Source organism: Emydura macquarii, unplaced genomic scaffold, assembly GCF_026122565.2.
Source record: "Emydura macquarii macquarii isolate MOO-44397 ecotype Brisbane River unplaced genomic scaffold, CSIRO-AGI_Emac_v2 contig_3122, whole genome shotgun sequence".
NCBI lineage: Eukaryota > Metazoa > Chordata > Testudines > Chelidae > Emydura > Emydura macquarii.
Genome location: NW_027133259.1, coordinates 1786991 through 1799896, shown reverse-complemented (window position 1 = coordinate 1799896; position 12906 = coordinate 1786991). Strand labels below are relative to the sequence as shown.

At 41.0% G+C, this 12906-nt stretch overlaps 1 protein-coding gene across 1 annotated transcript in view; it reads left to right on the top strand.

The window, feature by feature from the left end:
* Window positions 1–12303, top strand: part of LRP6 (LDL receptor related protein 6) — a 154683-nt gene extending 142380 nt beyond the window's left edge. The window contains exons 19-23 of the mRNA XM_067531046.1: window positions 204–314; window positions 2075–2305; window positions 3640–3776; window positions 5042–5139; window positions 6022–12303. Of these exons, the coding sequence (XP_067387147.1) occupies window positions 204–314; window positions 2075–2305; window positions 3640–3776; window positions 5042–5139; window positions 6022–6313 (869 nt within the window). The 3' untranslated portion in view covers window positions 6314–12303. The remainder of the gene's footprint in view (window positions 1–203; window positions 315–2074; window positions 2306–3639; window positions 3777–5041; window positions 5140–6021) is intronic.
* The last annotated feature ends 603 nt before the right edge of the window (window positions 12304–12906 follow it).

The window sequence follows — 12906 nt, the reverse complement described above, 5'->3', positions numbered from 1 at the left end:
AATTTCCTATAAACACCATGGCTTTCTGCCGCTGAGGTTATTCAGCCCAGGATACTATAGGTAATAACAGGATACTATAGGTAATAACATTATCAGGTAATCACTATATTACCCTCCTCCAAAACCTGATCCACCTGTCTTTGGTCACTTGTTTTCTTGATGATCTGACATGGAACATTTCTGGACTTTTCACCCCCCTCCAGTGCTTTGTTTAACCGATCAGTTCCGCTGCGCCAGTGGCCAGTGCATTGGGAAAAACAAGAAGTGTGATCACAACTTGGACTGCAGTGACAGCTCGGATGAACAAGGATGTTGTAAGTGTAAAATCTGAGACATGCTGTAGCAAGCGAAGATGGTCGTTTACCTCCTCAGTGAGTTAGGCTTCGCTCTCACAACCCACTATTAAAGCCACATGCATTAATTTTAAGTTGGGTGCTCCTGCCTCACCTATTGCCCAATAATTAACGCATGAGGATCGTTAGAGTGCAAAGAGCATGTAGCTCTTTTTGGAGTGAAAAAATCTGTTATTCTGATGAGTATCTCAGATTCAAAACAGTTTAAAAAAATTCTGCCCCCTACATTATAAATCTTGCTTTATAATATGTTTGTATGCATGGATGGAAGCACTCTTTTGCACTATAAGAATCTCTTCAATATCCTGAGGCTGTCGTATCCATTCTGCTCTGCTTCATGGTTCTCTCAGCCACAGAATTCACAAGAGATACTTTAAGAACCGTAAAAGAGTGTCTGTCTCTGCGCATAGAAATATGCTAAAAAGTTTCCTTTGTGCCTAAAGCTGATGTAATCCTCTACTTGGTTTATAGTTGCAGATTATGGTTTATGGAACATAATATCCCTTGTGCCTGCCTGCCTTGAAAGCCTCCATGGCCCTAGAAAAAAAAAGCTACAGGCCAAACAGAATAGATTACAGTCTTAAAGTTCACTGACGACATTGTTACGTTATTAGAAATGTTAGATGGGGAATCTCACCTGTTGTAACAAATTGATGTACAGCACATAACAGACGTGATTAATGAATAAAAAACACAAATGTGAACCCAGAATTGACACCTAGTTCTTTCGCTCCTAAATTTACTTAAATCTATTTCAGAGCCAAGTGAGATCTTCCTTGGCTGGCAGTAATAGTAGGTGCATTATCTTCCCTATGGGCCAGACTTCAGAAGGCACGATCAAAAACATGCACGTACAGCATGTTACACTGACCGGAGCCCATTTCATATGATCTCTATTGTTTGTAATGGGGAAGGAAGTTAGGTCAGTGTATTCACTGGGATACGGTTGTGGCTAGTTCTGTTCTGCTTCCAATGTGGACAGGGTCTTATTTTCTCATCTCTGTAGATTCATTAGATATGGGAGTCAAAGAGGTTGGCTAAAGGGTTGATGCAGACTTGAGGGAATAAGGGTATGTGGGTTGAAGAGTAAGCACTTAGATCCCATGGAGATGGGTGCGATAGAAGACACTGAATAGAATAGGTAAATGCTTTGATATCTGCTTGTCTTCCCAGATTCTCAAGGCATAGTCAGGTTGTTGTCCATTGTTCCGAGAAATATCATGACTTACAGTTCAGTGCCTTTGGGAATGGCATGCATGGTTGACTGCTGATGGGCTTGTAATAACCGCCTCGCAGAGATGATACGTTTAGGACATGATCAGATATAGCTGTCGTCATCTATTTGAAGTGCACTTGAATTGTTATCAGTTTGAATGCTGGGCCCCGAATAATAAACCCCTAGACAACAGGAGGAGGAGGGGGAGTTGATGGTATTAATTAGAACACTGGCTTTTGCCCTAGGTTCATATGCTACTTAGCTCAAATGTGAAAAGTAGCTGTCTTTAATTGCAGGTCAAAATGTCATCCTAGTCCCTGGTGGCTGTTTTTTCATGCTGCATGTTTAGTTACAAGGCTGTTGTAAGTGGCTTGGAAGTTTAGTAGCATAGGCTTCCAGTTTTTCTTTTGGGGAAGGGGCGTGAATGCTAGCTACTCTTATTGCATCTGAAGTTATTGGCCCTAACAAGAAAGTTACAGAATCTGATTTTCCTCTCCCCATTTAGACACAACGGAGGAGCCAGCACCACAAGCCAACAATACTATAGGCTCCATCATTGGAGTGATTCTCACCGTTTTTGTGGTTGGAGCAATGTACTTTATCTGCCAGAGGGTGCTGTGCCCACGCATGAAGGGAGATGGGGAAACAATGACTAATGACTACGTGGTGCATGGGCCAGCCTCTGTACCACTTGGTTACGTGCCTCACCCAAGCTCTCTGTCAGGGTCTCTCCCGGGTAAGTAACAAGATATATAAGCATTTTAAAACTACGTTAGATTCCTTATCCTACCCCTAACTGACACTGTGTAGTTATGATGCAAGCTCCTGTGCATACTCCCCAGCTCAGTAGATGTTTGCACCAGGTACATAATTCACCTGCCCTTGGAAGACAGATTGACTCTGCATTTTATTACTCAATTGTTTGATTTATAACAGTGCCATCCACAAACAGCAGAACTACAAGTAATAATATATACACATACCTAGGGATCACTTCTTTTACTACTGAAATTCATCCTCTCCTGGGCCCGGTACAATGGCAACAGCAGTGTAGGCTCAGAAAATAAAAAGAGAGAATTAAGTCAACAGGAATGTAGATGGAATGTAGTCACTTACATTGATTAGGAATTGCCCCAGCTCAGGGACAAATGTCCTAAAATGTATGCTTTTGGAGGTCTTTAATGACCAAGATCTTTAATGACCAGGAGTAATTGTGGCCTCACTTCTCTAAATCCTCTTAAACAACATCATGCAAACAGCACCCGTAAGTTGTAACCTTATCTATCCGATGAGATAAGAAACTAAGGCTAGGTCACAAAAGTGCATATAGTCTCAATTAATGTGCGTGACTCCTGGATCTGTTTCTTTACAAATAATGAGCTTTCATTAGTCAGTGCCAAGTCTTTTTAATAAAATCCATATTTTTGCTGCTTTATTCTGATACAGTTGGAACACACAGGTGCCCAGAGATGCTTTTTGGGAACCAGTTATGGGGTTATATCAGTGCATTGGCCCCTTTTGCCTTCCCGTGATAAGCTGCTTTTCATAAAAGAGGCTTGAAGCCAAATTTTTCTGTAGTCTGGAATGCATTCACATGGCTCTTCCCCTTCTGCCAGGCCTCCCTACCAGGCTCCTTCCACTTGGTTGCAAAAACTCACTGTGCGAAAAAGAACAAAACCTCTTCTCTCTTGCACGCATGAGCCAGGCAGAATCAGTTTAATGTTTTATTCTTGAGCATAAAAACAGTGCTGGAGCGCCTTCTCTCTCCAGCCTTTCACAGCCATTCAAGTGAAAAGAATCTGTTTCTCTTTGCACGCACTTTTGTGCAGCCCCATGCCAGGTTCCTAGGTTCAGTGGCTAGTACGTTAAGCCGGCACGTTTATCCACCAAATAACTTCATTTCGCTTTTCCAACCAGACGAGGATTGTTTAATGCAGACAGCTTTATTTTTGAGTTCTGTTTATATTGCCTGTATCGTGTGGAGATGTTTTAGCCTTAGCCCCAGCCCTTCATCATTTTTGCTTTAAAGATTTGAAGATTGATATGCACAGTGTCTGTCTTCTTCTCTAGGAATGTCTCGTGGTAAATCTGTGATCAGCTCCCTCAGCATTATGGGTGGAAGTAGCGGGCCTCCATACGACAGAGCCCATGTCACAGGGGCATCCTCCAGTAGTTCTTCAAGTACCAAGGGCACTTACTTCCCTCCAGTAAGTCACTCTTTCATGCCTGGATATCTTTCAGTCAAGTCGCAGTGCAGGTCTGGGCTTAGCTTTTTAAGCAAGTGAAGGGTTTCGTTTTAGATTTCTAGCCTAACAAATCTGTTTGGTTGAATACGGAGTGAGTGAATTTGAAGGAAGTGCGTGCGTGCGTGCGTGCGTGCGTGCGTGCGTGTGTGCAGAGGCATGTCTTGCTAACTAAAAAAAAAAAAAGGTTAGGAAGAGGATTTAATATTTGTGAAAGGTGTTGGACTGATCATCCTAGAGACTGTAAAATCCCCAAACCATAGAACAGATACAGCACAGGCAGAGGAAACTTCTCCTACTTGACCCCACTGATTAGCACCTCCAGTTTCCCATGGCGGGATCATCACTAAAGGGGAGTCTACTGTCCATAACCCTTGCAGGAGTTCCAATTGCACTGGTGGCTTTCACGCTATTAAACGTTATTTATATTAGCATAGCGCCTAGGAGCTGTTGTCATGGACCAGGACCGACCTCACTGTCTTAGCAGCAGTACAGACAGAGAACTGAAAGACAGTCTGTGTCCTTGTGTTCTAAGTAATCTTGTCCTCCATTATCAACTGATACTGCCAACTACTTGACGTATAACCCACGAAACAGCCATCCGGTGATGATAAATTGGATTGTTGTCAATGTGGGCTGAATTTGAACTGCTCACCATGATGTCAGAGGCCTCATAACCTACTCCCCCTTGCATCTTTATTTCACCACAGTTGAAATATCCTCCTTCCTATGAGAGCCAGAACCTATTCAGCCTCATAGAGAATGAGGGGCAGCAAAATACAAAGACTGGAAACAGCAGAGTGTCTGGTGACTGAAAGCTGGTAGGGACAGTCATTAGCCAGTTTGCCTAGGACAGCAGGGTACCTAATGACAATCTAGCATTGAATTACCTGGTTTGAGTTTATTTTTCAGCACTGAGTGCTTCAAAATAGCAACAGTGGTCAGCTCCTTAGGAGGAAAGCTTAGTAATAGCCTAGATGGAAATGAATACAAGCAAGGTTTCAGGATGTTGAGAAGATTACGGAGAAGAATTTATGCTGGGGAAGAGGATGTGGCTTCGTCTAGGTGCAGGTCTAACAAAGTTAGCCTTAACAAAAAGGAAAGGTGTAAACTACAAACTAGCGTTTTCTTGAATATTGGGTAGGAATATCATTATGGCTGTATTTAATTTTTCTTTCTCTTTAATTATGTTGTGGCTGTTTAAAAAGATGCCTTTTTTATTTTTAAAGATTTTGAACCCTCCGCCGTCGCCAGCTACTGAACGTTCACATTACACCATGGAATTTGGTTACTCTTCAAACAGTCCTTCCACTCATAGATCCTACAGGTAATTGATGCTATTGTGCCAGTAATCAGGATCAAAGCCTCATTGTACAAGGTGCCGTCCAAACATAGAATAAAAGGCAGTCCTTGCACTAAAGGGTTTACAATCGAAGCCCCTGATCCTGTAACAGTTATAAAGACGTTTAACTTCAGTCATATTGACAGTTCTACCCTCTGTCTCGTGTATGGCGTCTGCAGAGTAACATTCTGTAGATGCAGTTGTAGGCCCATAAGCTGTTTCAAGGCCTCCCTGGTGATGTTATGGATATCATCCAATTCACCTCTGAATCCATATTTGTGTTCGATGGTTTGGATTTTCTTGCCTCAGTCTCACGAAGGGGGGTCTTTGATTGTTTTTCCCCCTGTTAATCGGGTAGACACGTCTTCCCGGCTTTGTTCGGATAGAGCAGGGTTTGGAATCTGGCTCTTCCACATCCCAGGTGACTGCCCTAACCACTGGGCTATTGGGCTTAAGCGGGGGCATCCCCATCTGTACCTCCATCACCAAGCCCCCCTCCTTGGTTTTGTGAATGGCACGTGAGTCCCCTTGTTAATTTAGCTTTCCATTTCCTTTGCTTTGCTTTATTAAAAAAAAAAAAAGGTGAAGATGCCCGAAATTGAAATGAAACATTTCATTTGGCATGAAATGAATTAGTTTCCAACTTTATAAACATCCTGAAAACTTTTGGGGTGGTTGTCCCCACACGGGTTTAGGGGGGTTTTATGGTCCCGTTTTGGAGCTGCCAACAAACTGAAAAATCACAGCTCTGTTAATTAGTGTTCCCTTCATGAGGCAATACAGCTGACCTGTCTCCTGTTAGCTGAGACTTTGGCTTATAGCTTCTCTTTACGCGCTGACATCTTTCCTGTGAATTTCCTTACGTAGCTACAGGCCATACAGCTATCGGCATTTTGCACCTCCCACCACGCCCTGCAGCACGGACGTTTGTGACAGCGACTACGCCCCCAGCCGGCGGGTCACGACAGCAGTGGCTAAGGGCTACACCAGTGACTTGAACTATGACTCCGAGCCCGTGCCCCCTCCACCGACGCCACGTAGCCAGTACCTCTCGGCGGAGGAGAACTATGAAAGCTGTCCGCCCTCCCCGTACACGGAACGGAGCTATTCTCATCACCTGTACCCACCGCCGCCATCCCCCTGCACAGACTCCTCATGAGGGGGGCCCCCCCCTTCCTTAGCTGCCTCCAGTACAAAAGTGTAAATACAAATTGTCCATATCAAGGAAGGGGGAGGGAGCAATCGGAGAGGGATGAAGCCGGACAGTGTACAGTTAAAAGTTATGAAATGGAGTGGGGAATACTGGAGATATTTGTACAGAAGAAAAAAAGGATATTTATATATTTTCTTAAACAGCATCTGCTGCTTGTGCCATAAGAAGAAATTTTTGTATAAAAAAAAAAATAGAAATTTGTACAAAATTTTTATTTTTGCAAATGGAACAAAAAAACATGCCTTAATCCAGTGAAGTGACCAAGCATATGAGACAGCAGAAGGACCAGGATGCTTCACTGTCCAGTGAGGTAAAGTACGGGGTTCGCCAATACCAAAAAAGTTTTAAAAATAAGAAAAAAGAAGTCCGTCTCAGAGCAGCATACCATAGATACTTGGAAGTAGCCAAATAACCTCTGCATTAACTATGGAGGGCCAGCAGTGAAAGTTAAACTTGAAGAAAACATAGTCAGGATAGATACTAACCATACACAAAGGGCTTTGTTTTCTGCAGGAATACAGCAATCATAGTAGTGAATATATATCTTCTAATATTTCAGTGTGTGTGTGTGTGTGTGTGTGTGTGTGTGTGTGTGTGTGTGTGTGTGTGTGTGAACAAATGTAATGAAATATTAGGATATATTGTCTCACACTTTTTTAAAAATTAAAATGTATTGTTTTTTTGCCTGCATTTGCATCACTCTCCCGTTTTAAAACTTTCTCCATTGCTGGAAGTTCAATAATTTTGTTGGGTACACTTTTAAAAATCTCTTTATTTTTTTGCTTTTCCACCCAGGCATTTTCTGCTTTTCCCCCAGAGCCCTTTTGTTAAATCAAATTTCCTTGTTTAAAGTACTCCTAGAATTGGGCTAATGAAAATTTATCCTCTACATTTTCTATGAGCCTTCTGTTGCAAGTGCCATGTTGTCTTGGGTTTCTTCATTCTGCTGCTACTGCAGAATTCCCTTTTATACCAGGTCAGCCCAATTCTCATGTAATTGACAAGGGTAATACGCATATACCTGAATGATTTTAACCCCTTAAAAATTGTTTTGATTTAGTGCCCACAAACTGTCAAATATTTTTATACCACATATAATATAGACAACATATTTATAAACTATAAATTTAACCACAAATTGCTAGTTTTACTGTAAATGAATCCTGTATCCTTGCAATACTTTCAGTGTATAGTTAATATCACAGTATACAAATCATTTTTATATATAATAAGGAAGCATTTAAACGTGGTCACTGGGAGGATGGGACACAATCTGTAAGAAATGGAATTTTGATCATTAGAAATGTTTCCCCAACTGTATTAACTGTTCATGCTGTGCTTACATTAGGTAAGCCGGTCTTCTCAGTATGATTTCTACATACCTCCTCTTTTGCCTGGCATGCATTTAATACTTTAGTATTAACCACTGTGAATGTCAGATTCTAAGATATTCTTAACCAAATCATTTTATATTCGCATCCTGTATTTTTGTATCTCCTTATTTAGCTCCCGTGGCAATTGGAAAGGGATAGTATGCATTCATTATAAAGCAGAGTTTCATCAGCTGAAGGGTAACTTACTCATTCTTGCTGACCCCAGTGCTGTGAGAGTTCAGCAGCCTTGAACTGGTGGAACACGCAATGGATCTGACCTTGGGAGGTGTTACAAATCTGCTTGTTCTCATTGACTTTTAATGAGAGTTGCAGGAGCACCTCCAAAGACCCAGACCCTAAATCTTACCTCTCATCACAAAGGAGACTGAGGGACTCCTGTATTGAAGTACTGGAACTCAACATGGGTGTAGTAATAGGTGCCAGACAGGCTTACTGCTCTGTTACAGGTTTCTCAGTCAGTTTCTACGAAGAGATGCAGGCTGGAAAGGTTCTAGTTTTAAATCCCATACTTTTCAGGAAGTTATGAATGATTCTTGCCCAGGCTGCATTTCATGTCTGTCAGAGCCTCTCTTGGTTTCAGCTCTAAGGGAAACCATGAAGTTTGGAATTCTAGCTGGAGTAAAGTTACCTTTCTAATAATTGAAGATACCCGAGGAAGCTTTCAAGCAAAGTATTTTTTTAAAAATTCTGAATTGTCCTCGGACTATTGGAATAGTCAAGTGAACTAACTTTTGTATAAACGTTAACCCAGCTGATTGATACCTTGAGCTTTATTCTAGGTACCTAAGAATTTTGGTAGCTATTCCTTTCTCTTCCTGTTAGTGAAGAAATGTGGTTGTGGTCCCCAGTAGGATGGGTGTTGAAGTTATTGTGAGCTATAAAGGAAAATCCAATCCATTTATATGAAGAGCGGGAGAGGGTGAGCAGAGGCTGGGGTGCTGATCAGAATTGAGACTTCTGCATTGTTTACATTTTAAATGTGCAGCATTCCGTGTGGGGTTCACATGTGGAAACTTGCACTAATGAACTCAGAAGAATATTGCATTGTTATATCTCAGTCCAAGTGCTTGTACTGCGATGTCAATGGTCTCTACTTGCAAAATGCTTCAGTGTGCCAATTTCTGTTTGTTTGAAAAACTCTGAGGTGGTTCAACTTAAGCTGTGGTATCCTCTTTCTGGGAGAGTCAGACTGTCTCTTTGAGATTAACATTTTACAAGGACTTTGTACAGATCAAGTATACTTGTTAAACTTGACTACTTACTGGAGGGATTTGTTTGAGAAGAATTAGCTCTCTGCCTTTGAACATTAATGCCCACAATTTGTACTCAGCCCCATATTCAGTGCCATTGAAATCAGTAGTGGCAGGTGGGAGGGGAAGGGAATAAAAATACAGAATTTGATCTAATATATTTGAACTGCATATCTCACTGTGTGCAGCATGTACTTAAATAAAAGATGCCGCTTCTATTATTTTAAGGACGGAGGGAGGGGGGGAGACTGTCAGGTGATGAAGACCACCACTTGGAGAGGTGGGCTGCTGTCCTAGTCTGATTTACTAAAGACTTTGTTTGGTGCGAAAGTTGAGACCTACACTTGCAAGCATAGATATTTTACATAAATCTAAAGTGGAAATCTTAAGTTGATGAGCTGGGAAGTTCCCACTAAGTAGATGTCCATAATACAAAAACATCACAGCCACTAGCATCCTTGTTGGCACATTCCTGGTGGATAAGCCAAGGACTGATTTGACATAGAGACTGAACAGTCTCTCGTCCTTTCCCATCAAACCAGACAGGCTTGTGCTCTCTCTATCCCACATGTGGAGCATGCGCTTTGCTACTTTGAAATTGACTGAGAAAATGAGGTTTTAATATTAACAGTCCATTGCACATTGGCTTCCAGTCAGCATGCTGAAAGTGAAGCGTGCATGTAAGTAGTCCTCTTGACACGCATGCTTAAAATTAAGCCCTTTTAAGTACCTTCCTGAATCAGAACGGTATGCAGTGGGGCACTTTCCTCAAGTGTAGCATGTGTGGAGTTTATCCATACATATGCATCAGAATGTCTGTCGCTGAATATCTGCACATGGAAATAAATTCATCTGTTGAATTGGAGGGAGTGGAGGCGGTGTTGCTTTTTAAAAACCACATAGCACATTTCAATAAACATGGGTGCGGGTTTCCCCTGGTGTACGTACTGGTCACCACATTATATCTGGAGCTCTGCATGTATGAATTGCGTAGTGAAACAAACAGAATGCATCTGACAAAGTGGGCTGCAGCCCACGAAAGCTTATGCCCGCAGGAATTTGTTAGTCTTTAAGGTGCTACAGGACTCTGATTGTTTTTGCTGAATACAGACTAACACGGCTACCCCTCTGGAACAGAATGTGGCTCTCTAAATGTATACCTACCATATTTTATTGCACATTAAAAGAACATGCATGGGTTTTTCATATTTTTATAGACCAGGAGATTTATATGCAAAGAACTACATTGATGGAACGTTTCAATTCTGTTTCCTAATGATGTCATTTTAAAATCTTAAAATTCTAGTCTCCATGATTCCAAAATTCAGCCAAGCTGCCTACGTACATTCGTTTAGTAAGGCCTTAAATGAAATTTTGTAATACAAAATTTGCATTTGGACCAATTTATACCAAAGGATCGGATTTGCTGTGGGACCTGTACCTTACAACTTCCTGTGCTGTAAGTCTCCAACATAACTCTGCCTGTGTTTGTACACACTCACTGAGCTCTGCTAATGGGAAGATACCTGATGGACACAGCCAATAATTTTCTCCTCTCCCACTTCCGCCAAAAAAAAAAAAAAAAAAAATCCAGAACACTCGCCCTACCTCTCTGCAAAGAGGTAATGGCATATTACCTAGACTTCATTAAATCTGCAAAACACACTACAGAACATTTGCTACATATCCACAAAAAACTTATGCTCTTGATAATATAAAGGAAAAATTACATTATGTGACATAGTATCAGGAGTTTGATAATTAATGCAAATTTGGAAGAATTTTCTGTGTATTTTACAGATACACAAAAATCAGTCTGTTTTAGACCTAGCTTACTGATAAATGAAAGTGAACCTTAAGCTGTTTGGTTCCGGCAGACACTACTTCCAATGCTAGCACATGAAGGGGAATGGAGAACATCCCATTTCTTGCTTGCATTGTTGGGCTTTGCTGATGATCTGGTCTCCAAGTTGTATGTCACCCCTCCTACCATTCTATCAGTGATCCATTGCATGAATTACACACCCAAACTGAGTTCTGGTTTATGGCCTTTTTTCCCTGATCTCGTGAATGTGCCCAATCTATCCAAAATTTTTTTGAAAGGCAAATATTCCAATTATTTCCAGTCTTACTGGCTTGATAGACATTCCCTGAATGAATTTTAAGTGACACCATTCTAGAGGGAAATGCTATAACTGTGAAATTCCCAGGTCAGTTGTTGCAGTTGAAAAATTTCACTGTAAAAAGTAATCAATTACTTCCCTTATCACATGGTTTAGTTACAGGCAGAATCTTTGTTCTCTGCACAAATCATGCAAAAGTAGTGGATTACCTGTTACTTCTAACAGAAAAAATTGGTAAATGTGTTACTGATTATTGAATGCGAAAGTAATTTTTAAATTATTGTCCAAAGCAACTTGCAGAAACCTGGGATTTTCTTGCTTTGGGGGGGTATGTCACTTGAAATGTAAGCCTCAATTTATTTGTAATGTGGAGTATGCATACAGAAAATGAATTAGGAATAGTTCTTGAAGCTACCAGGTATAAATAAGGCAGACACAAAACATTCCAACTTTTTTTAGCAATAATGGGTCAAAATGCTATTGGAAATTGTAGAATGTTGGGCAAATTTCTTCAGTAATTTTTAAATAAGAGAAGACGACCCTGATGGATTCTAAGTGATGCTAAACAAAATTAATTAGAGCTGGGAAATCCAACTCCCAAGTTACACAGGGGGCAGTCCAGAAGTTATTTTAGTAAAGTACACTGGCATGATGGGATTATTGAAGAGCTGTCCTGCGCACCCTTCCCCATCTTTTAAATGAAGAAAGCTGAGAAGGACTCATGAAGTCCTCTGTAGCCTTAAGCCAAACAGTTAAGAGTCAGTAAGGGAAAATGAAAGAGTTTTTGGTAAAGAGGATATCACCAGGCTTAAGATGAACTAGCCTTGTTTGCAAGTGAAGGATCTGGTGCTGCTTTCAGATTTATCTTTTTATTTGTATTTGTTTTTATCCTTTTTTGTAAGCTTTAATCATTGTTTTGTCATTGTCTTAAAGCCAGCTGGTGTCTCTTGTTCATCAACTTTGGTACGATGGTGCTTTGCAAGGATGTATTTATATTATAATGGCCAACATTTGGTCAACCCTATCCACTCATTCACTAACTCTTTTTTGTAAAATAAAGTGCTTTACTTGTAAGCTATATATAAACCTTGTACAAAAATCCCTTTTCAATTATTACTATAAACTGAGTTGTAACAAATAAGATGTTGATTTTTATAATAAAACTGAGAGTGGAAAAATTCAGTTTTGTTTCATTGTGGGGGAGAAGGGGATGAAATGTAGCAGCTGACTTAGGCTTGGCTTCCAGTAAATGTCAGAATATAATTTAACTCTCTAATGATACAGGCCCAGATTTTGCACACACTAATGCATATGCTTATTTTAAAGCACATAACGAATTGTATTGACATCAAGCCATGCTGTTGACTTCCACGACAGTCTGTATCCATCTCTCTCAGGTACTTATCTGTTCTCTCCCCCACACCCATATCACCATAATTTTGGATCACCTCGCAATGCTTAATGTATGTATCCTCACAAGACTACTGTGAGGTAGGGCAATGCTGTTATCCCCATTGTACAGATGGGGAACTGAGGCCTAGAGAGGCTAAGTGACTTGCCCAAGCCCACACAGGATGTGTGTGGTGAAGCAGGGAATTGACCCAAAGCTCCCAAGTCCTAGGCTACTGCCCTAACCATTGGGCCATGCTTCCTCTCTTCCAGGGGACCACTTGTGCTTAGAGTTAATAGATTTTACAGCAAGAGGAGGTGGTTATGATCACATAGTTAGGACTCCCGCCTAACACAAGCCATAGAATTTCAACTGACTCAAG